The sequence below is a fragment of the Amblyomma americanum genome, chromosome 4, assembly GCF_052857255.1.
Source record: "Amblyomma americanum isolate KBUSLIRL-KWMA chromosome 4, ASM5285725v1, whole genome shotgun sequence".
In the NCBI taxonomy this organism is placed as follows: domain Eukaryota; kingdom Metazoa; phylum Arthropoda; class Arachnida; order Ixodida; family Ixodidae; genus Amblyomma; species Amblyomma americanum.
Window position 1 is genome coordinate 66,001,057 of NC_135500.1, and position 27,540 is coordinate 66,028,596.

At 51.2% G+C, this 27,540-nt stretch overlaps 1 protein-coding gene across 1 annotated transcript in view; it reads right to left on the bottom strand.

Annotated features, from left to right (window-relative positions):
- LOC144128013 (high-affinity choline transporter 1-like) overlaps nucleotides 1-27,540 on the bottom strand; it is a 37,819-nt gene that overhangs the window by 2,917 nt on the left and 7,362 nt on the right. The window contains exons 4-8 of the mRNA XM_077661060.1: nucleotides 26,122-26,270; nucleotides 25,729-25,878; nucleotides 24,712-24,841; nucleotides 3,031-3,248; nucleotides 1,941-2,656 (exon numbers count right to left, since the gene is read on the bottom strand). Coding sequence (XP_077517186.1) covers nucleotides 1,941-2,656; nucleotides 3,031-3,248; nucleotides 24,712-24,841; nucleotides 25,729-25,878; nucleotides 26,122-26,270 — 1,363 coding nt within the window. The remainder of the gene's footprint in view (nucleotides 1-1,940; nucleotides 2,657-3,030; nucleotides 3,249-24,711; nucleotides 24,842-25,728; nucleotides 25,879-26,121; nucleotides 26,271-27,540) is intronic.

Here is a 27,540-nt window from a genome sequence, read left to right on the forward strand (position 1 = left end):
TTATTATATATATACACCTTACTTTCGTTTCTCCCCACAGGTAAGCTGGGCTAAAAGTTAGGCATCACAGTTGAAGCATCAGTACGGCGTCCACACAGGCTAAAAAAAAAACTACTTGCCTTTACCACTTGAAGCCTGCCACCGACCAACGAAAACGTTTGGTTTGGTTTGGTTTATGGGGGTTTAACGTCCCAAAGCGACTCAGGCTATGAGGGACGCCGTAGTGAAGGGCTCCGGAGATTTCGGCCACCTGGGGTTCTTTAACGTGCACTGACATCGCACAGTACACGGGCCTCTAGAATTTCGCCTCCATCGAAATTTGACCGCCGCGGCCGGAATCGAACCCGCGTCTTTCGGGCCGGCAGCCGAGCGCCGTAGCCACTCAGCCACCGCGGCGGCTCAACGCAAATGTAGTCTTTTCTAGATTGTTCTTCAATTTACTGTTAGCATCGCAGTTGCCACTTCCACAGCATGCGCCTTTCTTTGGTAATTGTCCGTGCTCGGCACTCGCGTACTTTGCTTTTCCTGATAACCATATTATTTGTTTTAATTTATGCAAGCGCCGCGAATTTGCGCGCATGGTGTAATATCTAGGCCTGACCTGATCAAAGCGTCCAAAACACGCTTACTTCAAAGCTGGCTGTCGTGTTGGGTGGCTTCCTTGCTTTTTGTCATATGTGTTAGGTCTGAGCACTTTTCATGATGCATGGCAGAGCACTTATGAGAACATCCGTTCGTGCCTGTCAGGTACTCGCTTTTCTTCAAATGCATTTATATAGACAATTTTTCTAATGTTCAAGTATGACAAGAAATGATGTGGACATGACGAACAGTAGACATCAACAGCATTTTCCATGTCGAAAACAGGACGTACACAGCGTTATTCGCGCACGAGCGCAGAAGGCAGGAAAAATTTCCATCGTCTCTACGAAGATTCCAGAGATGCTGCCAAAGAGCCCCACATGGCTACGAAGCGAACGTTGTGGGCTGTACACAGCTTAAATTGGGGGACCCGCTTTCGCGGCAGAAAACATTTCAGATAAATACAAAGCAGTGCTGGCTATTGTTCCTGAAAGTGGAGATTCCTGGAAGTATATCGAAGAATTAACACCTATTTTCTTCATTATATCCCCGCAGGCCTGCAAAAGAAGGGGCTCGACTTATGCCACAGCGCGGCCGCTATTTTTTTCCTGTGGAGCACTGTGAAAGGTCACCGGCGTGTCTAAAGGGATTAGGCAGTTTTACCGCACCAAATTAATCACAGCCATTTAGTTATTCCGCACTGCTGAAACTACACTGCTGTATTCTTGAAGCTAAGCACTGGACAACAAAGTGGCGCCCGTGATGAGAGCTGTTTCCAAATAAACGACGCAGATCATTTTCAACATCATCATCAGCAGCGCGACTACGCCAACTGCAGGGCAAAGGCCTTTCACATGTCTCTCCAATTAACCATGTCATTTGCCAGCTGCGGCCACCGTATCCCAGCAAACTTTCTAATCTCATCCGCCCACCTAACCTTCTGCCGCCTCATGCTACACTTACCTTCTCTTGGAACTCCAAAGCTTCTGAATCCCTATCGTACCCAAGGCACACATGCACAGAGCAACTGCGGATGTGATGTTCCTCGCATAAAAAACGTTTATTAGACCGGTAATTGAATACGCCAAAATAGCATTGCATCCTCGCAACGCAACCAATAAGGCGCAGCTTAAGTGTTCCCTGCAGTTTTGCTCACTGCTCGCCTTCCAGAAATAATTTCTGAACCCAGCAAGTTGCAGCTAAATGTAGCCGCTCTCTCTAGATATGAAAGACCCAGTCTTGTGGGCTGTCCCTAGTGTCCGTCAATGCAGTCACCATTTTCTTTTAAGCCTGTAACTCACTGCGTCCAAGTATGTTTTACGGACATTCAAAGGAAGCTGAAGCTGCGGGCGGCTTACGTGTGCATCGCCGAGTAGGCAGAGGTCGACATCTTTTCGGCTGCCGTGTCCTCCTGCGCCTTCGGAGGCGCAGGCGACGGAGTGGGTTCCGAGCTTGGCGTCGCCTCGTCCGGCGCCGCAGCCCGTGCGGGAGGAGGGCGCGAAGCCGGAGCCGCAGCTGGGGCAGGGACCAGGGCCGGGCCAGAGTCTGGTACCGAAGCCGAAGCCGTGGCAGCCGGCTGCGGAGGCGTAGCCTTCATGTCCGCCCCAAGGACCAGGGGCGACTTTTCTTCCGGCTGCGGCTGGAAGCATCGGAACAGGTCCCAGTCCAAGGACACGCGGCCGCTGGTGAAGAGCCACGTCGCGCCACCGGACACCGAGAGAAGCGTGAGGAAGCTGACGGCCATGGCGAACGTTCGGAAGGGAAAGAGCTGCAACTTCTGCTCGCGGTCGAAGAAGGGGTACTCGATGAAGGGCGGTATATTGAGGATGGACTCGCCGCCGCCGGCGCGCAGGACGCAACCCACAACGTAGGCGGCGAACGAGCCGTACGTGTTGACGTGCTCCTTGAGGTACACAACGCACACGAGCTGCGGGAAGAGGATGACGTAGACCAGGTCGGAGGACAGGTACCACAGGCCGTAGATGGACTCGGCTGTGAGCGCCATGAAGGTGGCCAGGGCGCCCACTAGCACGATGGACAGCCGCATCACTCCGATCACCTCCTTGTCCGTGGCCTGCGCCGGACGAAATGTGCCCTCTATACACTCGTGCAGTGTGCCTATGCAGTGTGCATAGGCACAAGTACTTCACGCGAACGCAGCATCCGGTGTAGCATATGCCCCTGGCGATTCCACTTCCGTGAAAAACAGCGGTTAGGCTATTGCGATGAATCGCTTTTCTTCTGACGCATGATGGTTACGCTTTCTTTGTCGTCATTGTTGCTTGTTGACTACGAAGAGTAACCTAAGTGCGACGGGGTGACTTGAGTGGCCGAATTCTAATGTGCTCATTCAGTTCTTGCCTCAAGAGCTTACGATAAGACGCGTTGTCCCGCGAAAGGCAATTCAACTTTTTTTATTCCGCGCCGCAATGAGCGCCGACCACGCACGTTCTGCCTGATGCCCAGCTTGTAGATGTTCCAAGCGAACATGGAGGCTGCGCTGAGGATGGACGAGTCCGAGGAGGACATGACCGCTGCCGACACGGCGCCCAGCCCCATGGCCGACACGAAGCCCGGCGTCAGGTACTGCAGCACCAGCGGCAGCGTCAGCGACGTCGCCTCACCCGTCAGTGGCACCGGCTTCGTGTAGCCGGCCTGCGTGAGGTCTGCGAAAGAACGGCTTCTCTGCAGTATGGTAAAGCACAGAACATACCACAAACTGAGGTATATATTGGTTCATTTGGTACATGTGCGGTTCAGTCGGTGATGTTCACACAACCAGAATGCATAGCATAATAGCTGTCCTTTATGCGGCGGCAGGATAGCGTCAGAACTGGTGCTGATGTGCCGCCGTTCAGAGGCTGGCGGGTTCAGCAGACACTGAACATATGGGCACTTGCTCGGTCTGTGCCCTACGGTCTGAACAACATATATCGCCTGCCACTGCCTCGCAAGACCAGTGTCTTCTAAGTCACGAACGACTCGAAGCCACTTGGTACCCTCGAGCGAGTTCCGTGCTTGCGGTACCTGCACGCTACCAGCAAGACAGTTAACCCTCTCCGCGCATTTCACCCGCCGTTTATGCAGCCACTATGCAGGCAACTTGTTTTGAAACGCTTAACTGGTTAAAGAACTGCACTCCGTCTTCATGTCAGTGGACCGCATCACCGAGTGCTTGTGGCACCAAGAGCTGAGGAAACTTCGAGCCGCCCAGCCCAAACAGCCCCCCACGACGAGGAGCGAGGTCAAGACCTTTGGGCAAGTTCATCTAGCAGACATCATGGATCGCATCCTCGGTCTTGGACCTAAGTTCGTCGCTGAGCCAAAGTTGAGTGCCCCGGAACAGTTGTCCCTTGTACGACGTGTGTCGCGATTTGCTGATACCAGTGAAGCCGAAAGGTGCATTTCGTAGGGGGTTGACGTGCTAAAGCGCACCCTGCCGTTTTGCTGTTCCGCAGAAGTCTAGTATCTTTATCGGTTCCGGCATATAAAATGAAATCAAATCAAATCTTTATTTTCCCACGTGCTACAAATGGAGGGGCTACGGAAAAAAAGCTGTCACTTGGCGGCTTGACGAGTCCGCAGCCCCATATATAAGGCAGCGTCTAAACCGCACGAGAGAGTGAACAAGCGATAAACGAATCAAGAAACTCGGTCAAAGCAAAATAAAAGAAAAACTCCTGAGCCAGATAAAGCAAACACCTTCAGCACCAAAGAATGAACAAGCTATAAGCATATCAAGACACTTGATCAACGCAGAAGAAAAGAAAAAGTCCTGAGCTAGATAAAACAAACGCCAGAAAAGACGAAATCACGTAAGTCAATCAGCAAACAGGTCTCGAAGTTTAACAGAGGAACAACTATATAAATCAAAAGTCAGTGACTGATAATAGTTTAAAAGAGATGGCAGAGAATAACACAAGCGCTCCATACAATAATTTAAGCGTGATACAGCAAACGTTCGTTTTTTCCACGTCTAGTATTACGACACTTCTCATTTCTTTCTAAATGTGCGAAGGCATCGAGGCTATGAATTTTTTTTTCACTTCATATTTAAACATAGCACTCAAACAGTAGCTGTATAGCTTGTGGGCTGTAATAACATGTCCACTGTGAAAGAATTCTGCAGTGGTTGCATTACTTCGTATCCTCCTTGCGCTCACGATTGCTTTTACTTCCTATTGTAAAATAAGGATGCCCAAACGGCCAAGATTGTCTGATGGACGTCTGATTAAGCTCCGCACATCCGAATCCGGACATCCGATGCAAGAACAAAGCAGATCTGAAAACAGACATCCAAACCCGGACGTCTGGTGGGCTCACGAGGGGTGTCCTACTAGTGAGCACCCTTTACTAGTGAGCACCCTTTGAGATGGAGACAGTCCTTCTACATATCCTTCCGTCTACAATCTGCGGCGCTCCGCGCGTACATTAAATCCACTGCGCGGACGGAATCTGCCCGGCGGTCTAACTGGCTGAGAAAAGGCTGCACTCAAAATTCCAGTGAGCGTTGTGCTGCATCCTCGACATCACAGGCTCCTCGATTGGCATGCCCTTTCTGCCCATGTTCCTGCCTCACTCTAGCCACAGAGGCAATGTCAGCCATTTTCTTGGCAGCTTGTTCCGGACAGCGCGACTGACATTTACGCAGACACAGCTACAACCCAAACCGCCCGCCAGATGCACGCATGTGGGCACATGCGCCTCAGCATCGAGGCTTAATGCATTCCAAAAGGTTAATTTGCGCAATGAATTATGATGGTATAGTGCCCCTGTATTCTAGAGCACTTTAATTTTGATCCATCATGTTCTTTTAGATTTATCGGATTCTTGCTAGACAACTTGAAACATGAATCCTTTGAAATGAAAAAAAAAAGCCCTATTATGGTTACGAACGTTGAAGTACAATTTGAAACACTTTACACACTTTTACACTTTATTTGTATTTGTGATTGCAAAAGAAAGTGCCAGCGTAAAAAAAAAAACCTCAACGGTAGCGTCACCAATTAGGCAAAAGAAGCCAAAGTCATCGCGAGCCGCGCTGAAGTAAACAACAAATATGGTGGCGCTCTTTGTGGCTGCGTGTTAGCGAGCTGAATTTGCAGTGTTTTTTTTTCGTCGTCAAGTGCTGTTCGCCGACGGTGTAGCTCTAGAGATTGACGAATGTGTATCTCGTGCACCTGTACGTGACATCCGTTTTCGGCAAAGAACATTCTACAACACAAGAGAAGAGCAATTTGCCATTAGGCCTCATTGTACTTTGAAGTAGGGCAGTCGTTAGTGAAGGGAAGCAAATGAGTGAAAATGCGCCCTGGCGCCGTGAACGAACACTGTTGACTGAAAAAAACTTGGAAGTTAGAAAAAATGTGCCTGCTCCGCATCGTCATCTTACGTCCGTACACCTAGCCTCGACTGCATAACTCATGTGGAATACGCGAAACGTGAGCACACTTCTCTGGAGCGCTCGAGCGGAGGAAAGAAAGCGAATTTTTTAGCTGAATTTCAGAAATAATATTCGCGCTTGAGTGCACACTGATAGGAATGCAACCCCGTGCAGGAACAAGCACTTCCGCTTCATGCTGCGTAAAGTTCCATTTAATTCGCTGTGCATGCCGCCGCTGGAGAGTTCTAGACAAACGTGCTCACCTCTTTACGTTGACAGATCACCGTGACTGTGTTTGCTGCGGTAACGTAATTTGCCGTATATGCATATTGTGCGTCTTGTTTTTGCTTCACAAGCAGCCTTCTCGTGAAAAAATTAATTTTTCGTTGCACCTATTGCTAGTTTGTTGTTCCTCATGAAAACAGTGGCCTGCCGACGTCCTGCGGCAGAAAGCATGCAGAATCCTCTTGATAACCTGATGTGCATGCTGCGCTACGATGGACTTCGGACGAACATCTGAAAGTCTTAACCGGAATAACAGTCGGACTTCCATCGGACGTCAGTGGCCGTGTAGGAGGTTAAAATGTTCAGATCATTCAGGCCTGCACTAGTTTCGCTTCTGTCATGGAAGTATATATGTAGGTTGGCCCCTCTACATTTGAGTACACTTGAGTGGATTTGACGTCGTACGAGTGAGTCCATTCAAGTGTGAGTGACTAGGGGACGGAAAAATTGCTGATGGTTTAGCTCCGGTTAAACCTAGTGTGTACGCTGACCCGAAGAAGGCGAGGCTTCGCTCTCGGCTTGTCGCTGTCCGTTGCTCCGCTTCTTGACGGCGTCGTTTGGCGAGCCGTTCCGCTCGTTGTTCCGGCGTCTCGGCCGCGCGCTTGGCATTCCTGGCATCTTGGGCTCGTTGTCGACACGCCTCATACCATGCCGCAACTTCATGATCCGTCGACGTGGCTTCCCGCAGTCGCCGTTGATGTCGGCCGCACTATACACGCGGACTTTCCGCTTCTTCACCCATCGTTCATCTGAAGAACGAGCGCTTCGCACCCACCGTTTTTAAAGTGGCCGAGCAATGACGCGCATCTGTAGCCCAACTGCGCATGCGCGACGCGAGCAGGAGGCTGCGGAATCTGCTGCGGCCACGGCGAGACTCTAACGTCACGCGCGGCGCACCCGTTTCTCGGCGCATGCGCAATAACGGCTCCGCCTCGGACCAGTGACCTTGGCTTTACATGGCGTAGTGAAGCTCAGGCTTCAAAAAATGCTCCCGGGTTAGCTTGATAAACCAAATTCTCACGGCGCCGATCTATGTCCGCCGCAGGTTGAAGGCCTGTACCAGTGATCGCAAACTGCCTCTGCTTTCGTCGAGTCCCGGTCCTTTTCTTCCAAGAAGTACCTCCATCCCTGTCGCCCTCGGAAAGTGATAGGTAATGCTGATCGCTGACCCTTGGTCGAAAGATAGTTTTTCGACTCAACTATTCGCTTTCGCGCGTACCAAGGTTTTACGAATATAAAACCCACAGGCTGGCGCTTGCTTTATTGCTGAGCGATTGTCCGACAAATCCACCGTGCCAGGGTCACATTATTGACACCGCCCATTCATCGTCGTCGTTCTACTAGAACCACGAGAGCGCGGAATGCGCACGCGAGCTGGCCTTAAAAAAAGAAGCCGAAGTGTCTGGCTGCGAATGCTCCGCTTTTGAGACTGCTACTAACGTCCGCTGCAGTCACCTACTTTGACGTATCCAACCGAGCTGTACCACCCGTGACATCTGGTGGAGGTGCTGGGTAACGCATTCCATGCCTCGGACTCCCCCAGCAAGCAGGGATTCAAGTCCTCGAGGGTCATCTGCCATCGAGGTGACGCCTGTACACCACGACAGCCGCCGGCTCCAAGGCCTTCAACCCGAGTTTGGGCTTCTGGAGTCTCGCTCAACCCAAGCGGTTCGTTCAGCGCCATCGTCGACGACCGTCCAGCCCGAAATAGGCATGCAGACGACGATTAGTTCACCTTCTGTTGTGCTGCAGCAGCCTCGGGAGCCACCGATCTTCCAAGGTTCTCCAGGCGAAGACCCGGAAGACTGGCTGGAGAAATTTGAACGCGTGGCCCGGTACAACAGATGGGCGGAAGACTCCAAGCTTCAACACGTGTTCTTTTCGCTGGAAGGCGCAGCTCCTACGTGGTTCGAGAACTGGGAGTCGTCCATAACGACGTGGAACGTATTTAAAGACCAGTTCCTGAAGGATTTCACCACGGTGATTCGAAGAGAACGGGCCGATCTGCTCCTCCAGTCCCGAACCCAGCTACCAAATGAAAGCATACTGGTATACTTCGAAGAGATGGCAAAGTTATTTCGTCGAGCTGACCCGGACATGACAGAGCAGAAGAAACTCCGGTACCTTATGCGAGGTGTCAAGGAGCAAATCTTTGCCGGACTGGTTCGCAATCCACCGAGCACGGTCGCAGAGTTTCTGTCGGAGGCAACCACCATGGAAAAGACACTCGATATGCGGTTGCGGCAATACGAGCGTCAACCTTTGGCCATGACTGCGGCAACCACGGACATCAGTAACACCCACATGCTTCGCGAAACCGTACGAGCTATCGTTCGCGAGGAGCTCCAGAAGCTGTTCCCGGCTACGCCGCCTGCGCCAACGGTTACTGCTCTATCCGAGGTTATTCGGGAAGAGGTGCAACAGGCGCTTACAACACCAGCTCCCTTTCAGCCGTCCCCAGTCCCACCGCAAATGACATACGCCGCTGTTGCTCGTCGCGCACAACCGCCCCCGAGTCGTCTTCAGGAAACCCCGGCCTCTTTTCGGCCGCCACCACCTGCTCGTCCTGCTCCATCGTATCCCCGTAAAAGTGACATCTGGCGCACTCCCAACTACCGTCCTCTCTGCTATCACTGCGGTGAGCCGGGCCGCCTGTACCGCAACTGCAGGTATCGTCAGATGGGCCTGCCGGGGTTCCCTGCAGATGCACCACGTCCGCAGCCTGGGCAGCGACCCAGAGAAATCAACGATTATCTGGCCGAATCTGCCGGTGGGACCCGCAGGTCGCCATCCCCCTGTCGTCGGTCTTACGGTGACTTTCCTCGGGGAAGGTCGCCAAGCCCCCACCAGGAAAACTAAAAGCAGCAACCTTTGAGGGGGAGGTTGCTCACCGACGAAATGTAACAGACTCTCCTACGCCGCAACTAGGTGGCCACCCGATGCCACGACCGAATGCCGTCCAACACCGTGAAACGCCGACTCGACGGGAATGCCACCTGACGTATCGAAATGAACCCGCGCCGCACCGCAGCCGTGACCGAACACCGCGCCGTACCGCCCACACGCCGTCTGCGACAGCAAACCTGAGCATTTCCCTCGACGGAACAGACGTCACTGCACTCGTCGACACAGGGGCGGATTACTCTATCCTCTGTGGAAACTTCGCCGCCACTCTGAAAAAGGTCACCACTCCGTGGATGGGCCCACAGATTCGTACAGCCGGGGGTCACTTAGTTACACCGACCGGGACTTGCACATCAAGAGTAGCAGTTCAAGGCGCAACCTACCTGGCAACGTTCGTTATACTCGAACAGTGTTCACGTGACGTCATTCTAGGGATGGATTTCTTGACCGAGAATGGAGCGGTAATCGACCTCCAGTCAAAGGCCGTGTGTTTCTCCACAGAGAACGCAATACACAGAGATCCAGACCATCCGACCGCACTTTGCATCCTGGATGACCGCGTCACCATCCCACCTCGTTCGGCGCCATGACTGTGCGGAATTTCGAAGGCGTCGCGGAAGGCAACCAGATCTTGCTTTTTGCCAGGAGCCTTGCTGTCGCCAGAGGAGTCGTTAATCTCGTCGACGGAGAAACAGAAGTGCTGATAACCAATTTCGGTGGTGCACACCAACATCTGTACATGGGAACCGTTGTGGCTCACGTTGATGCCATCGCCCATGTCCGCAGCACACCCAGTATTTCCACAATGTCGCTGTCGCAAGAGCAGAGCCCAGTCACTGGTTTCACCTTCGACGTCAATCCAGCACTCTCCCCGACGCAGCAACAACAAGTTAAAGATCTTCTTCTGCGCTACGGCGACATCTCGGTATCATCGCGTGTTGGACGAACTCACCTAGCGAAGCATCGCATTATTACGGACGATAACGTGCACCCTCTCCGACAGTCCCCCTACCGAGTGTCTCCCGCTGAACGCGACGCTATTAGCCGCCAAGTCAAAGAAATGCTCCGCGACGACGTAATTCGTCCTTCCCGGAGTCCCTGGGCAGCGCCAGTCGTCCTTGTGAAGAAGAAAGACGGAACATTGCGGTTCTGTGTAGACTACCGTCGCTTAAACAAAATCACCAAAAAGGATGTCTATCCTCTCCCCCGGATCGACGACGCTCTGGATCGCCTTTGTAGCGCTAAATACTTTTCTTCGATGGACCTCAAGTCAGGTTACTGGCAAATTGAGGTCGATGAGCGGGACCGTGAAAAAACAGCTTTTATTACTGCAGATGGCTTGTATGAATTTACGGCCATGCCCTTTGGACTGTGCTCTGCACCGGCAACTTTCCAACGCCTCATGGATACCGTCCTTGCCGATTTAAAATGGCAGACGTGTCTCGTCTATCTTGACGATGAATGGGCGGTGTCATGGGCGGTGCCACCCGTGACAATATCCGCTTTCTTAAACAAAGCTAAGTGAGATAACATATCTGAGAGGAAACATTTGAGCCCTTAACAAGAAATATATTTTAACCACGGGCTTACGATTTAGTACTGCTATGAACGGGATCCACACCGGCGATTAAAGCGAAGATTCAACGACCGGGATGACCACGTGGAAGCGGCAATTTCGACGCATCGTTGACCCACGAGGACCCCTGCGAAAAAAAGATATCTCCCGGGGAAGCAGCCGCTGGAATCTTTCCCACGCATAAGACCTTCTCTTCGCCTTAGCAAGAAGGCTCATCCAGTGGCTCTGGGCCTTGGTGAGCAGGCTCATCCCGTCACGCGACGCTATGAACTCTTAATTCTTGACTGTTTGTTCTTTCTTTCGAAAAATATGTGAAGAAGTTTCCCTAAGTGCCAGTAAACCTGTTTGTGTCTTCATTCCCCAAATTTCAGCTTCCATACTTCCTCATCCCTTCTCCGGCCAAAGAACGCTACCCTGCATAGAACCAACCGGCCATGCTACCCGATATATAACAGTACTCGATTCTGAAACATGCATAGCTTCTATCTGATTGGTTACTTTGGTCGCCCTAGCTTTCCTACACACAATATCTTAGAGCGCAGCTCTGAAGCTCGCCTTCGTGGGTTGAGCTGCGTCGCCGCCGTCTGTGTACCCGAGTCAAACCATAAATAAATAAAATTAAACATTGCCCAGACCGGGGTTCGAACGTGGCACTGCGAACAGATCACCTTCGCTGGCCACAGCACGAGAGCCCTCGGCTGTCGCCGCAGCCGACTACGCCTCGTGTCAACCTGCCGCACACTCTTCTTCTTCTTCTTCTTCTCCTCAAGTAATATGGCACATACCCACGTGGGGGGATTGGCCAAGGTATAGGGTAGAATGTCAATGAAGCATTTGCGCGGGGAAGGAAACGTCAGAAGACTGAATCAAGATAAAAAAAAATTGGGAAAAATAAAATGAATTCAAGAGGTATGAGTCATCCGGAATAGAATCAATCTAGCCTTTTTTGGACATGCGAAAGAATTTTGTGTATAGCTAACAGGATAATCGATTAGTTGCACTTATGTAATCGTGAAGGTAGCCGCATACACTGCTTAACGGGAATCCCTTGGCACTCGCACCGAACGATAGAAGAACTGTAAGAGACAGAGGCAGTCCTAGTCTCGAAAGAGGAACCTCCAGATATTGCTTTCTCTGAACCGCGAACCGCCGGCAAGAGAGGAGAAAATGATCGATTGATTCAACTTGCCCACATGATACACAAAGGTTTGTCGCAGCGAACCCGCACCTGCATAAGTACAAGTTTAAGTGAGGGATTCTACATCGCAGGAGCGTCATGGACACGTCACAAAGCCTTGACTTACACCACCGGATATTCCATGGGTACTTTAGGTGTTGAAAGTCCACGGTATTCAGCAACGGATCACTCAAAGTGGCTGAAATATGTTGGAACCGCTGGAAACGTGAAGCTGCTAACAGAATGAGGTGAGGGACGGGATATATTACAGGTGCGCTGAGAGCTGACCTTGCCAATAAATCAGCCACCTCGTTAAAATAGACGCCTGAATGCCCAGGTACCCAGACCAAACGGATCTCGCGCACTGTGCTCGGAACAAAAAACCTAAGTGAACGAGTCAAGAAAGATTTTTCCGAATTTTGGAGAGAGACAATAACTGAAAGGCAGTCTGTGAGAATAAGAACCCGTGCGACATGTCTGGGAATTTTGAGAAGAGCCAAACCAATGGCCAAAAACTCTGCGAAGAATATAGGAGTATAATCAGGGATACGAACGGAGTAGCTCCAATCTAGATCCTGCGAATATATGCCAATCGCCGCCTTCTCACAGCTGCCGGAGGCATCAGTGGAGAGAACAGTATGATGTGGAAAATTCTGTAGGTGTTCAGAAAGAAGACCATTTAGGGTATGTGCGGGCATATGCTTCGCATGGGATGGGAAAATAAAGTCGTAATAGAAGACGGGATCAGCCTGCGTGTCAGCAACTCGTTGCAAGGAGATCAGGTCAACCTGAAGCGGAGCAAACAGATTCTGCGTGAACCTAACTTGCGGAAGCTGATAACGTGGCCAGTGATTAGTCAAAAAAAGGTGTGGTTGGGATACAAAAATTGGAATACTAACGCCTGGGGCCGGGTCAAAAGACTTGAGGAAAGTACGCACTGTTAGAAGTTGGAAGCGGGAATAGAGGTTGGGGATACGCGCTTCCAGATAAAGGACAGCGTTGGAAGCTGATTTTGGGAGCCCGAGGCATAGCCGTAGGGCACGTCTTTCCAGTAAGGCTAATGGCTGCAGCTTGTAGTTCGCGCTACCAGAGAACAAGGGGCAACCAAATTCCAGAATCGGTCTCATATAAGCCTTATAGAGCAACAGTAGCGTGTCACGACGCATGCCAAACTTTTTATTGCCAACTCGGGTCAAACGGCCCAGTGCACGTTCCCCTTTAATAACATTATTCTTAATATGGTGTCGCCAGTCCAAATTTTGGTCATAAGTAACACCTAGGTATTTAACCGACTCCACCTGCGGAATTGGAGTGGAGCGGTAGGCTAGCGAGATGTACATAGGAGCGTCGGGTGGAAATACCAGCACGCCGCATTTGCTGACATTAAGTGATAAATTGATTTGGTCCAACCAGACTTCAAGAGCATTCAGATATGCCTGCAAATACCCGTAGAGCACATGAATATCATTTGCTGATGCGAAAAAAGCTATATCATCTGCGTATACATAAACTGTAACGTTAGGATGAATGGGGATGTCCCGAACTAATATGTTGAAAAGCAGCGGAGAAAGAACAGAGCCTTGCGGCACACCTCTTGATTGACCATAGGTATTAGAACAAAAAGATCCGTCTGTACAGAAGAAAAATCTATCTTTTAGAAATTCACAAACCCAGGCGTAGAGGTAATGCGGTGGTTGTAGTTGAGCAAGCTTGTTAATGAGGACTGTGTGCTCCACGCTGTCATAGGCCTTCGCAACGTCAAGCGTCACCAAGGCCGAAACTTCTCTCTGGCGCATTGAGAGTCGTATTCGGCTCTCGAGATCCACATGCGCGGACCATATGGAACAACCGCGACGAAAGCCAATCTGTGCGGGGCTGAGGCCGTTAATATGATGAACATGCTTTGTGAGGCGACTGTGTACTACTCTTTCTATTAGCTTTACTAAATTTGAGGTTAAAGCAATCGGCCGAATATTGTCTAATTGAAATCCATTGTCTGCATTTTTTAAAAGTAAAATTATTTTCGCAATTTTCCAACTGTGAGGAATCCAAGAGGTTTCCAATGACGCATTTACTATATCTAGAAGGTGAGTTGGAAAGTCGTGCGCTAAAATCTTTAACATGCCCACAGTAATCCCGTCAGATCCCGGAGCAGCAGAGTGCATCGAGGAAACAATTTGCAGGAGCTCCGACACGTCGACCTCAGGATAGTCCGAGCTGGGGGTGAGAGTGTGCAAAGGTTCTGCTTTCTGTACCTGGAAACGTAAGGCCAGCCCCTGCGCGATGCGTTCAAGGTTTTGCTTAGCCTCCTGCGGAGACATTACCATTGACCTTATGCGATTGGAGGCCGGAGAGCTGTTATTCTGCGCCATGAATCTATAGAGAGCCTTCTTATTCTGGGGTTTTGAGAGATACGTGTTTAAATTTTGATTATAATCCTCCTTTGCCTTTTTAACAGTTCGTTTGAAACATGCAGAGAAGAACTTATAATTTATCCAATTAGCTGGGCTCTGATTATAGGAAAGGCTTTTCCAGGCTGCTTTTCTACGACGATAAGCTTTCTCACACTCCTCCGTCCACCAAGGAGACGGCTGTCTGGCAGGAGCAGTAGTGCACACCGAGAATACAGAACTCTCAGCAGCATCTTGCAGAAAGGTAATTGTCCGCTGAGCTCTTTGTGCTCGACCTGAGCTAACTATGGAGGGGAGTGAGGCAGATATCAATTTTTTGTACATAATGTGGTTTAGAAATTTCATGGTTGCACCACCTTTTCTGATAGGCGAGGATATAATAGAAAAGGTTATTGGAAAGTGGTCACTAGATGTACCTGATTCTTCAGTTGACCATGCAGATACGCCAACCCCACGAGATGCTAATGTTAAATCTATGATTGAACGGGATCCTCCACGCATAAAGGTGACTGCTCCGGAATTACAGCAGCGCACTGCATTCATTGACATCCAGGACCACAGAAGCTGGCCGCAGGAGTCAGAGCGACTATCCCAGGCACTGTGGTGCGAATTAAAATCTCCTGCGATGACTGTGCTGTTTGCGCCGCTCAGTAAGGTGTCCAAACAGTCTGTCCTGTGAACACCGATTGGGAAGTAGACGTTAGCAATAGTGACTTTGGCGCACTGTGGAAGGGAGATTTCAACCGCCAACAACTCACAGTCAGGGCGCATAACTGTCTGCGAGATTGATGCCCGGTGACATATTTTCGTAGAGATCATAGTTATTAACCCACCACCCCTGCCATTAACGCGATCTACCCTGAAAACACGAAATTTTTTAAATGTGAATGATTTAAGTGGTGAGAGCCACGTTTCTTGTAAAATCACAATATCTGGATTATGTTTATGAAGAAGTAATTCAAGATCCGGTAAAGAAGAAAGTACGGAGCGACAATTCCACTGCATAACTTTTAGACCCGCCATGATTATCGACTGGTTAAAGAGGCATCAACAGCCTCCTTCAGCACATCAGTCTGGGGAATTAATTTGGGGGGTCCTTTCTTTGCTTTGACTTGCGGAACAGCTGACTTCGAGGGTGAGGAAGAAGCTCGACGCTTCTGGGAAGTGGTGAGCATTTCAACGTCCATACTACAAGGATCTACGTGAGCGACACTGTCAGGAGCGCTGTTGGCAGGCGGTACTTGGGGCACGGTAGGAGGCGACATGGAATGACTCTTACTAGCAGCACTCGGGAGTGATGCCGGCGTAGCCGCCGAAACATGTGATTCAGTAGGCAGAGATTGGCCAGCAACAAGTTGAGATAGAGCCTCGGTGAAACTGCCCAGCATTCGCTCAACCACCACAGAAAGAGCCTGTTCTACTGAGGACACTATTGAAGTAGTCAAACTTGACGGTATATCAGCAACAGAGCTTCGCGCACGGCTGGCATATGTATTACCCCTCCGATCCAGAAGTGCATAAGCATCTGCTCTGGAACATCGTTTCGCTTGAATGATATCGAGCAGGCTTTGTTCGTCGGCTCGTTTCGAGCAGTTGACATCATCAGCTGAGTGGTTGCCCTTGCATAGGCAACACTGGGGCTGATCAGAGGCGCAGCTGTCATCTGAATGCCCTTCTCCACAAACCCGGCAGCGGGTCGCCGACTTACACGCTTTACCACTGTGACCGAAACGCCAACAGTTGTTGCACTGAAGAGGACGGGGCTGCAGAGGGTCCACACGATACACTATCGGCCAAACCTTGAGTTCAGAAGGACAGGAGGAACCAGCAAACGTAGTGATAACTGACTCTGTCGCAACACGCACACCATTGAATTCTCTACTGCACCGGTAGACAGAAAGAACCCCCACACCTGCATCCTGAAACTCCTTCAGTATATCCTGCGGGGAAGATGCTGGGTCCACGCCACGAACAATACCTTTGGAACATGCGAGCTGTTCCGGGATGAAGGCTTTAACCGCTAAGGACTGAAATATTTTGCACTGGAGCAGGTCTGTGACACAATCAATGTCAGCGGACCTGCAAACAATGCCTCTCCGGCCGAACGGTCGCACCTCAGAGATCTGGAGGTAGTGGGTAGTGAGAGATCTTAGCTCCTGCTGAAGGACCTTGGGGCTTTTCATCTTGATCGTTCCCTCACCGATCGGCACGAAAGCCACAGGGATGATGTCAATTCCATTTTTACGAAAATTTTCTAGCGGCAAGCTTTGGGTGGGCAAGCTGGCAAACCAGGTTGCCGTCCCTCCACCCGGGGAGGTCAGCGACATACCTAAGCCAAACGCACCCTCAAATGCACATTAACCTGGCCTACAGACCTAACCTGAGACCTGGCCAAATCCCCCACACAGAACGGCCTCACCAGAGATGACCACGTAGGCACCACCAGGGAACCACAGTTGGCCGCACACTCGCGCCCTGTGCATTGCTCATCGTCGTCGTCTATTCATACTGCTATCGAACTAATGTACACATTCTCGCGCGCTGTGCATTGCACATCGTCGTTTTCATCAACTAATTCTACTACCGAGCTATTAGACGCTTTTAGCATACCGGAGACGTACAACAGGAGACGTATACCAGTTTACCTGTTTTATCTTGCGCATGCGCAGTGTGACATTCCGTGTGTGATACGAGGATCCACGTTCGACGGCGCGGCGTAGACGGGGAACCGTGACAGCGGCATCATCAATTGCCCAGCCATGCTCTTTGAGTGACGACCGGAAAAACCGGTCCCGCCGCCGCCCCGGGGAAACAGGCTTTGTCCTCCCCAATTTCCGGTTGCATTCCAGGACAGGGGAGCTGTCAGCGGGCCAGAGCGCGCCGTACCACAGCCGACGCTATGCGAAACCGCGAAGACGACATTCTTTCCCTCCCCCCCTTTGTCGTGGGCTATCGCCGGGAAGGCACCCACAGCTTCCCAGAAGGGCCGCGACGGACACCTGTCATGGCGGACAGGCAGTACTCGCCAAGAATGTGGAAAGACAGGCGCTAGTGAATTAGCTCCGAAGAGAGAGCCTGTGTATACTCTCACTTGAGAGACAGTGGTGGCGTTTTTGTTGTTTATTTAGTTTGTATTGTTAACAGACTCTGGGGTCGAGGCTAAGCCCAGCCCAAGGGGTGGTCCCCATCTCGCATGTTATTTTGGATTGGAGAATTGATGCTTTGGGCGGGCCACTGGAAATGACCGCCCTTAGTCCTTTGTTAATCAAGTGCTTAAAAGCGCATGTAAACGGATGCAGTTCAGTCTGAGCTGGGGCTCCATGCTTGGCATGTGATGTGATGCTGCTTAGGCACTGGCCTGCCCGGTCGATGAGTGAAGTGGTGCAAAGTTTGTTCTTTTGTAGATTCAGTTCTGCTTTTTCCAGTTTGGCTCTCTGTATATGTATGGTGTAAAATTGTGCTCTGCTGTCATCATCTACAAGCTCGCCTCCTGTTCATCTTCCGGGCCGGGCGACACTGGAGGAAGGGTTTGTGAACCATCCTCGAAGAAACGGACGACTATTGAAATTCTACTGCAAGCACGCTCAGGACGACATCGTTCGCCAAGAGGGCCTTCAGCGCCGAAGCCCGTCGGCGTGCAGCTTCTGCCAGCAACCGCTCGAGCCCAACTCCGGAGCCACTCCATCGCCCCCATGAAGTCGTCGGCACGTAAGCTCGGACGCCCCAGCCTCTGATGTATAATCTTCATCATGTGTAATTATTGAATATACCTGGCGTAGACGGGGAACCGTGACAGCGGCATTGTCGAACACTCAAAGTCACCCTGGGGAGCACCAGCACTATTGGTGGAAAAGCCAGATGGCTCGTATCGATTGGTAGTGGACTACCGCAAACTAAATGCCGTAACTCGCATCGATCCATACCCCATCCCCAATATACAGGAGACGCTTTCTCAGCTGGGCTCTGCCAGGTACTTCACGGTAGTGGACATGGCGGCGGGATTCTGGCAGATAGCAATGGATCCGGCAGAAGCCGAGAAAACGGCATTCAACACGCCCTCAGGGCACTATGAATGGAAAAGAATGCCGATGGGTCTGGCCAACAGCCCTGCTGTCTGGCAGAGAACCGCTGATGTTATCCTGGCAGGTCTTCTGGGGAGGCTGTGCTTCGTGTATATGGATGACATTATCATATACAGTGACAGTTTTTATAACCATTTGCGCGATATTGAGCAGGTTTTGGTGCGACTAAGAGCAGCGGGTCTCAAGCTGAAGCCCTCTAAGTGCCAATTCCTCAAAAACGAGGTGAAATACCTCGGGCACGTTGTTTCAGCTGACGGCGTGCGACCGGACCCTGAGAAACTAAGGTGTGTCTCGGATTTTCCATCCCCGACTAGCGTCCGCCAGGTCCGGCAGTTTCTCGGCCTGATCGGTTACTACCGAAGGCACATAGAGGAGTTCGCCAAGCTCGCTAAGCCGCTCACCGCCTTAACAGCCAAAAATGTCGCCTTTCGCTGGGACGAAAACGCGGAGAATGCTTTTGGGGCCCTGAAAGGGAAGCTAATGAGTGCACCGCTGTTGCGCCACCCGGATTTTAATTTGCCCTTCGTTATGGCCACAGATGCGTCAAAGTTCGCAGTTGGTGCCGTGCTATCTCAGGTTATCGAGGGCAAAGAACATCCCGTTGCTTTTGCTAGCCGACAGCTGAGCCCCACAGAGCAAAAGTACGGAGCTACGGAAAGGGAGTGCCTCGCCGTTGTCTGGGCAGTAAAGCACTTCAGATGCTACCTTTACGGCCGCAAATTCAAGCTAGTCACAGACTGCCATCCTCTGAAATGGGTGATGAGTGTCAGGGACCCTAGCTCGCGACTCGCTAGATGGAATCTACACCTGCAGGAATACTGCTTTGAAGTTGAGCACAAGTCAGGAAAGACGCATCTGAATGCTGATGCACTCAGCCGCACAGCTGCCGTGGCAGCTATAGATGAGTTTGTCCCCGTAGTCGACCCCGCCGAATTACGCACAGAGCAGTGCAAAGATCCGGACCTGAAGCGAATAATCGAAAGCTTAGAGGACGCACCGTCTCACCCCGAACAGCTAGGTTATTTCATTGGCAAAGACGGCACCCTGTGTCGGCGCACGAGGCCAACCAGGAAAGGGAGACCAGAGAAAACCGCTTGGGAGAGAGTCGTCATACCTCGGTCGTGGACAGAAAGGGTTCTTCGCGCGTTTCACGATGCGCCATGCGCCGGTCATTTTGGCGTAGCGAAGACACGCAGGCGTGTGGAGCGTTTGTACTTTTGGAGGGGCATGCGACAGGATGTTAGAGACTACTGTGCGAAGTGTCATTCCTGTCTCGAAAGAAAAACACCCAAGGGACGAAGACCAGCTCCAATTCAGCCGTTCCCTGAGGTTTCGGCTCCCTTCGAGCGGACAGGTATGGACATAATGGGCCCATTGCCCACGACCACTTCCGGAAACAAGTACATTTTAGTATTTGTCGACCACCTTTCAAAATACGCGGAAGCGGTAGCACTCCCAGATCAGAAGGCAGACACGGTTGCAAGAGCATTTGTCGAACAGATCGTGCTCCGACATGGACCCCCGAGGCAACTCTTGACAGATCGGGGAACGAACTTCGTGTCGCAGCTAATGAGGAGAGTTTGCGAGCTGCTTAAGATCGCTAAGAAGCAGACAACACCGTACCATCCGGCTTGCAACGGCGCGGTGGAGCGACTGAACCAAACCGTGGCCGGGTTCCTGTCGCATTTTGTTTCGCGCGACCAGCGGGACTGGGACTTGTGGCTCCCGTATGCAATGTTTGCCTACAATTCCGCAGCACACGAGAGCACGGGCGAATCGCCATTCTTTCTTCTCTACGGCCGAGACCCGGACCAGCCTAGTGAAGTGCCAGAGGGCCCCCGTCGTGTCCCATACGCTTCACTGGACGACTATAAGGTTGAGCTAGAATCGCGCTTGCAAGTGGCGAGGGACATCGCAAAGGAGTCCTTAAAGAAAGCGGCGAAGCGCAGGAAGGAGGTGCACGATCGCAGTGCTAGAGACGCGCCGTTTAATGTGGGGGACAGCGTGTACATTGAAAACTGCCAAAGGCAGATTGGGCTGGCTCGTAAGTTCCAGACGAAGTGGAGAGGACCGTGCGAGGTTGTCGAGAAGCTTTCTCCGGTAAACTTCAGAGTCCGAGACGTGAACCGGCGTTTGATAAGGATACACGCCAATCGCCTCAAGTCGGCACCGGTTCAGTATTCACGAAATGAGGAAAGGGAAAGCGCGGATTTTGATGGGGACAGAAGTGAAGCGGAGCGCGCAGATAGTTCGCAAGAAACGCCCTCTCCTGCATTTGTTCGGCAGGCGCCCGAGGTGACGGCCGGAATGCCACCGGATTTACTTCATGCATTGCTAGAAGAAGAAGCGCGCGAGGTTGCCGCGCAGATAACGCCAGGAGAGGCTCCTGCCACGAGCCCTCGCAAGTCCCAAAGCAGACAAAGGGGCACAGACTTATTTAGTATGACTCATGAAGGCCGATATCCGCTGCGAAATCGGAAAGCTAAGTCGGACTAATGGCGTAAACAGAGCGGAGTTGTGAACTGGTTAGAATTGTGTAATGCCGCAGCTCATAACATTGCTATGTGCTTATGTGTTAAGTTATCGGAGTTGGTAGTTAAACCTTTCTGTCATTAAGTAACACCTGCACAGGAGAGCATGCGGAGCGCATGCAGAACCTGCCCTACTTCCTTTCGTTATCTATATTTTTGTCTGTGCCGTGATCGTGCTAGAAGTGGGAGCTCCTTTGTAACTGTGGTAAATTTATTTTCGTCCAGTTTGGACTAGAAAGGAGAGGCTTGGGTGCTGAGTTTCATGTTTATCTGTAAAAGAAGATCAGTGCTGCCCCTGGAGACGCCAGTATTGACAGCGGAGGCATATGGTGTTGTGCAGTGGTGTTGAGTGCAGCGAAAAGTGTTTTGTCGGACGCACTGTGCGAGGCGATTCAGAAAGACAAGGGGAGCTGCGTGGACTCAAATGTTCGGAGAACATTCTTCTGGAGGGTGAGCGAGTGTGACATTCCGTGTGTGATACGAGGATCCACGTTCGACGGCGCGGCGTAGACGGGGAACCGTGACAGCGGCATCATCAATTGCCCAGCCATGCTCTTTGAGTGACGACCGGAAAAACCGGTCCCGCCGCCGCCCCGGGGAAACAGGCTTTGTCCTCCCCAATTTCCGGTTGCATTCCAGGACAGGGGAGCTGTCAGCGGGCCAGAGCGCGCCGTACCACAGCCGACGCTATGCGAAACCGCGAAGACGACATTCTTTCCCTCCCCCCCTTTGTCGTGGGCTATCGCCGGGAAGGCACCCACAGCTTCCCAGAAGGGCCGCGACGGACACCTGTCATGGCGGACAGGCAGTACTCGCCAAGAATGTGGAAAGACAGGCGCTAGTGAATTAGCTCCGAAGAGAGAGCCTGTGTATACTCTCACTTGAGAGAGAGTGGTGGCGTTTTTGTTGTTTATTTAGTTTGTATTGTTAACAGACTCTGGGGTCGAGGCTAAGCCCAGCCCAAGGGGTGGTCCCCATCTCGCATGTTATTTTGGATTGGAGAATTGATGCTTTGGGCGGGCCACTGGAAATGACCGCCCTTAGTCCTTTGTTAATCAAGTGCTTAAAAGCGCATGTAAACGGATGCAGTTCAGTCTGAGCTGGGGCTCCATGCTTGGCATGTGATGTGATGCTGCTTAGGCACTGGCCTGCCCGGTCGATGAGTGAAGTGGTGCAAAGTTTGTTCTTTTGTAGATTCAGTTCTGCTTTTTCCAGTTTGGCTCTCTGTATATGTATGGTGTAAAATTGTGCTCTGCTGTCATCATCTACAAGCTCGCCTCCTGTTCATCTTCCGGGCCGGGCGACACTGGAGGAAGGGTTTGTGAACCATCCTCGAAGAAACGGACGACTATTGAAATTCTACTGCAAGCACGCTCAGGACGACATCGTTCGCCAAGAGGGCCTTCAGCGCCGAAGCCCGTCGGCGTGCAGCTTCTGCCAGCAACCGCTCGAGCCCAACTCCGGAGCCACTCCATCGCCCCCATGAAGTCGTCGGCACGTAAGCTCGGACGCCCCAGCCTCTGATGTATAATCTTCATCATGTGTAATTATTGAATATACCTGTTTGTTTAAACTGAGCCATACGGTGTCTCTTTGCCTCTCCGTCCCGTGTGGACCTGCGCATTATGGGGGTCATCACAGCAGTGACATTTTTGGGGTGAGGGGGAGCCACTGCGCGTGCGTAGCCGGCATCCGTTAAACCGGTATACGTGTCCAGCAGTACGTCTCCGGTATGCTAAAAACGTCTAGCATTGTTGGGGTGAGGAGGAGCCACTGCGCGTGCGTAGCTGGGATCCGTTAAACCGGTATACGTCTCCAGTAGTACGTCTCCGGTATGCTAAAAACGTCTAGCATTGTTGGGGTGAGGAGGAGCCACTGCGCGTGCGTAGCCGGCATCCGTTAAACCGGTATACGTCTCCGGTAATACGTCTCCGGTATGCTAAAAACGTCTAGCATTGTTGAGGTGAGGAGGAGCCACTGCGCGTGCGTAGCCGGCATCCGTTAAACCGGTATACGTCTCCAGTAATACGTCTCCGGTATGCTAAAAACGTCTAGCATTGTTGAGGTGAGGAGGAGCCACTGCGCGTGCGTAGCCGGCATCCGTTAAACCGGTATACGTCTCCGGTAATACGTCTCCGGTATGCTAAAAACGTCTAGCATTGTTGAGGTGAGGAGGAGCCACTGCGCGTGCGTAGCCGGCGTCCGGTAAACCGGTATACGTCTCCGGTATGATAAAAACGTCTAGCATTGTTGGGGTGAGTTGGAGACTGCGCGTGCGTAGCCGGCGTCCGGTAAACCGGTATATGCCTCCGGTAGCGTACCAGAGACTATACCGGTTTGCCGGACGCCTGCTACGCACGTCCAGTGGCTCCTCCTCACCCCAACAATGCCACTGCGCAAGCGCTGGAGGGGTCCGGTAAACCGGTACACGTCTCCGGTAGTACGTCTACGGTATGGCAAAAACGTCTGTTATCGTCGCCTGACGTATCGACGATCCATAAAATCTGAACAATGAGCCTACAGTGACCGATACACCCACAAAGCTGCGCGAAAATTCACATTAGGGAGATTTGTAATAGTCCTTGGAACTTTTTCAGTTGCAAAGCCGGCTTCAGGGCGCTAAAGAGTGATAAAAATTGAGGGGGACACTTAAGCCCCGCCTTGAGTGTATGACACGATGCCGTAATGGGCTAATTAATGCTTGTATATGCAGAATAGGTCATTCTCGACTTCACATTCATAGATCCCCGAAAGTCATCATACCGCTCCTGGCGCACTGGTGTAGCGGTTATGTGATGCGTAACTGCAGATGCTGCCACCGGTGGCGCTTATGCAACCAAGGTTGGTCTTCCCGAGTGAGAAATCATTAAGATAACTGCCACCTACAACTGCGTTCAGTTTTCTCGCAATCCGATGGACAGGCTGTGATGACGCCACAAGGCAACGTGGCCTATTGGCCCACCCGGTTGCTCCTCCGGGGATTTTTCGCTCACAACGTCGACAACGAAGACACCTACAACACCGGATTTTCTTAATGAAAGCTTTAACGGTATCGAGTTAAAGATACTTAACACGACTATGCAGATCTAGGTCTGCGTAGTGTACAATCAACCTGAGTAGTTTTCTAGCTTTTCAACTGGCGCATCTTCATGTGTGATAAAGACAGCGTCGAATGGGTCATCAACGAAAGGCCCCTGGAAGGCCTGTCAGCTGCCTGCAGCGCTGATTTTTGTATATCTGCCTCACCGCCACAGCCTCAGTGTGGCATTGATTGCGTTGGGGGATCGGGATTTGTTGCAGCACTTCGTTCATGACCGCATCCTCTACTTGGTACTCGATTTCCGACTTGAAATAACATTACTGGCTTTCGCAGCCTTAATCCGTACGGCAGAATTAATATTTTAGCATCTCGATTTGCCACCAGTAGTTTTGCGTCCAATCAGTGCATCAGCCTTTCTTGCCCATTGGGTGCAACTGCTCGTCCTTCGTCGTCGGTCTAAAGAGGAGTCGGCTGCGGCCCATGGCGCTTTTCTAGGCGCCAGGTGTCAACACAACCGTGAAAATTGATTTAATTTCCTTTACAGAGATGCTTAGCGCAGCAGGTACGACTAGGCTAGAAGCTTTTCCTCGACGCGCGGCCCTCCACCGTATTTCATCTCCCCATCCCTGCATGCTCTCTCTCTCACCGCACGCGGCATCATGCTGTCGACAGTCGAATGTTTTGCCCACCGCACCGACCGTCACCCCTCCAGCGCTCCAGTGCAAAGTGCAGCTACTTACTTGCCGCCTTGGCAACGGCGCCAATGATGACGGGCGGGATGGCCATGAAGAGGCAGCCCAGCGACGCCATGTACGACAGCAGCTCGGCGCCCTCGGCCGTGCGGCTGGAGAGCACCCGCTGGAAGTACACCTGCGGCCGACCACAAGCAACGTAGTAAGGGTGCGTGGACGCTTGGCAAAGCACCCGGCACCACTTCGTTCTACGTTATACCTATACGAGAGATATATGACACGTTATATCTCTCGACCTCGGAGATAACCAACCTAAGCACACCACGACCACCAAATGCTGACGCATTCGAACGATCCATCGCGAGGATTGCCTGGGATTTTTTCTCAGCCCATTCGCAAAGGAATAATCATTATGCTTATTGCATATTCATTATTCATGTTCGAGTAATCTCCTATTAACGAGAACGGCACGCAGTAATGCTGGTAGCGAAGTACCGTCATTTTTGCAGAAAAACCAGGACTTTACGTTCTCAGCAGCGATAAAAAACGGCGGCGGGTACGTGTCGGCTCATATCGGGCCACTGCTAGGAGTTTCCACAAAAACGCGTTGTGCATGTCACTAATAAAATGCATAATTCGAGAGGAAAAACTTAGCTAACCTCGTTGTGAGAGAGACAATCCATTCCTCAGCCTCTCCTATCTCCTTCTTGAGTAATCGTCTGCAGCGCAGTATTAAAGTACAGTTGTCACGGCTAAGACTTTGATTACTGGTGATGTTGCTTTTTGTAAATCGTGACAAGTATTATGCCGTACGTGAGTTGGACGTTTAGAATAAAAATTGGAAAATGACCCGAACAAAAATAAGTGAACAAGAACTCGCGGCGGTGTTGAAGCACTGTGAAGGTGAAACAGTGGCGTTGTCGAAGTGCTTCACCGAGGCATACCGCAATATTTTGAATAGTATCGTTAAAAAGCAGTTGCTCCATTGGCTTTGGTCTTCTACTGCACCATGCCGCGGTTTAGTAATGCCACCAGCGAATGTCCGAAGATTAGGAGGTCCATTACCTGCCAGGGCACGCCTCCCATCATGAGCAGCAGCATGGAGTCCCAGTAGATGCCGAAGTCCTTCCATTCGACGCTGCCCACGAAGTCGTTCTTCGGGTAAGAGATGGGCCCCACCGCCTCGTGGAACATGGCGAACGGCACCGAGAGCCACTGCACACCCAGACACCAGCGAGCTCAAGTTCTTTTTGAGACGAACACAGCATACATGTCCTCCAAGTGTCTTATTAGTGCTTTAGGCACGAACAACGCGGGGTCGGTATCCTCTGCCATTTATGTAGCGTGCGTTTCATCATCACGTGCCGTGAGGAAAGCAGGCGCGCTGAAAGCTGTCTCATAGGCAAGGTGCCTGGCATATGCCTCCTAGCACTGCAAGCCAGAAACGCGAGGACGCACCAAGCCGAAGAAAATGGCCAGCAGCTGAATGACGTCCGTGTAGGCGACCGAGTAGAGGCCGCCCGTGAAGGTGTAGAAAAGGGCGATGCAAGCCGAAGCGATCACAGACTCGGTGCGCTCGAAGTCCATGATCACCTCCACGGTGGCTCCTGCACATGGCCCGTCGCCACCGCTCCTGTAATCCTGAGCTTTCTACGTTGAGCGTCCGCTTCTTCGCTCAGCACCGAGCCGCATCGTGATCAATCGTGAAAAGCCAGGAAGGTACAAAAGTGTGCTCACTGAAGCGTCGACGACAATGCAACACGACGCAATCGGCGCATATGTAAGAGCGTAACAGGCATCTATAACATTGTAAAGGAATAACCTTCACATGCAACATGTACACACGAAGCTCTAACATGGAAGGAAACGGTGAAGTTCCCAAATAAGAACTAATTCTGTTGTGAATTTGGAAATGCCTCAACAAGATTAAAAATAAGTCAATGGAAAGAGCACGCAAAAAAATCAGCCGGGACGGCAGCGGCCGGAGAGAATGCTTAGGCTTGTCTTCATCCCGCAGTCACGCCTTGTGCCGTGCGTCGGCGTTTACATGAAAAGTGTCATCGCGCACGTTTTGTAAGGCTCAAAAAAGCCGAGAACCACTAGTCTACAGACTAACACCATGTTACAAACAGGAGGGGGGGGGGGGGGGGAGATCGCAGGCGCCGGAGCCGGCTTTGAGTAAAAGGTGTTGTTAGGCGTGTACATGTAAACAAAATTTTCAAAGCAGTTTCCTCATTTCACAGTGCACCTGTTATGCCGTACCGTTGTGACGAAAAACGGAGCAATCGCTACAACTATAGTGTACCTAGAACTGAACTTCAAAGATGAAACGCTATTTCTAAGGTAATTCATTTTTAAAGCACCATGATACGTGCACGTAGAGCCTTCCTCTTCGCTGGGGTATGGGGCGGGCGAAAACATTCCAAAATATGTTTTCTTGTTTCACAAAGAACCCATGGAATCGGCTATTCGTGAACAGTTGGCGAGTGCTTGGAAGAAGAGTGTGCCAAAGTATGGTACGTCATTTCAAGCCGTCCTTTTAAAAAGCAACGATAAATGCGTGTTGTAAAGCCGGGCATACCCCTCAAAAGGCGCTCTAACCGCTGGGGGTTCCTCCGAGTCGAGTAATACCACTGACACACGGGACTTCTTCACGGCCTTTGCCGTAAAGTTGTCTTATTGCACTAAAGGAAGAAAACCGAAAAGGAGCAGCGACGCTGCTACACGGTTAATTGAACGATTAATAACTGGACGCCCCACTCCAGTTGTAACCAACACAGTGCTGTGCGCGTGTGTGATTTAATTCCTCTAGAATGAACTAATCACGCGCACAACCTGGACACATTTCTTATTGTGTATATAGTTTGTACATATTAC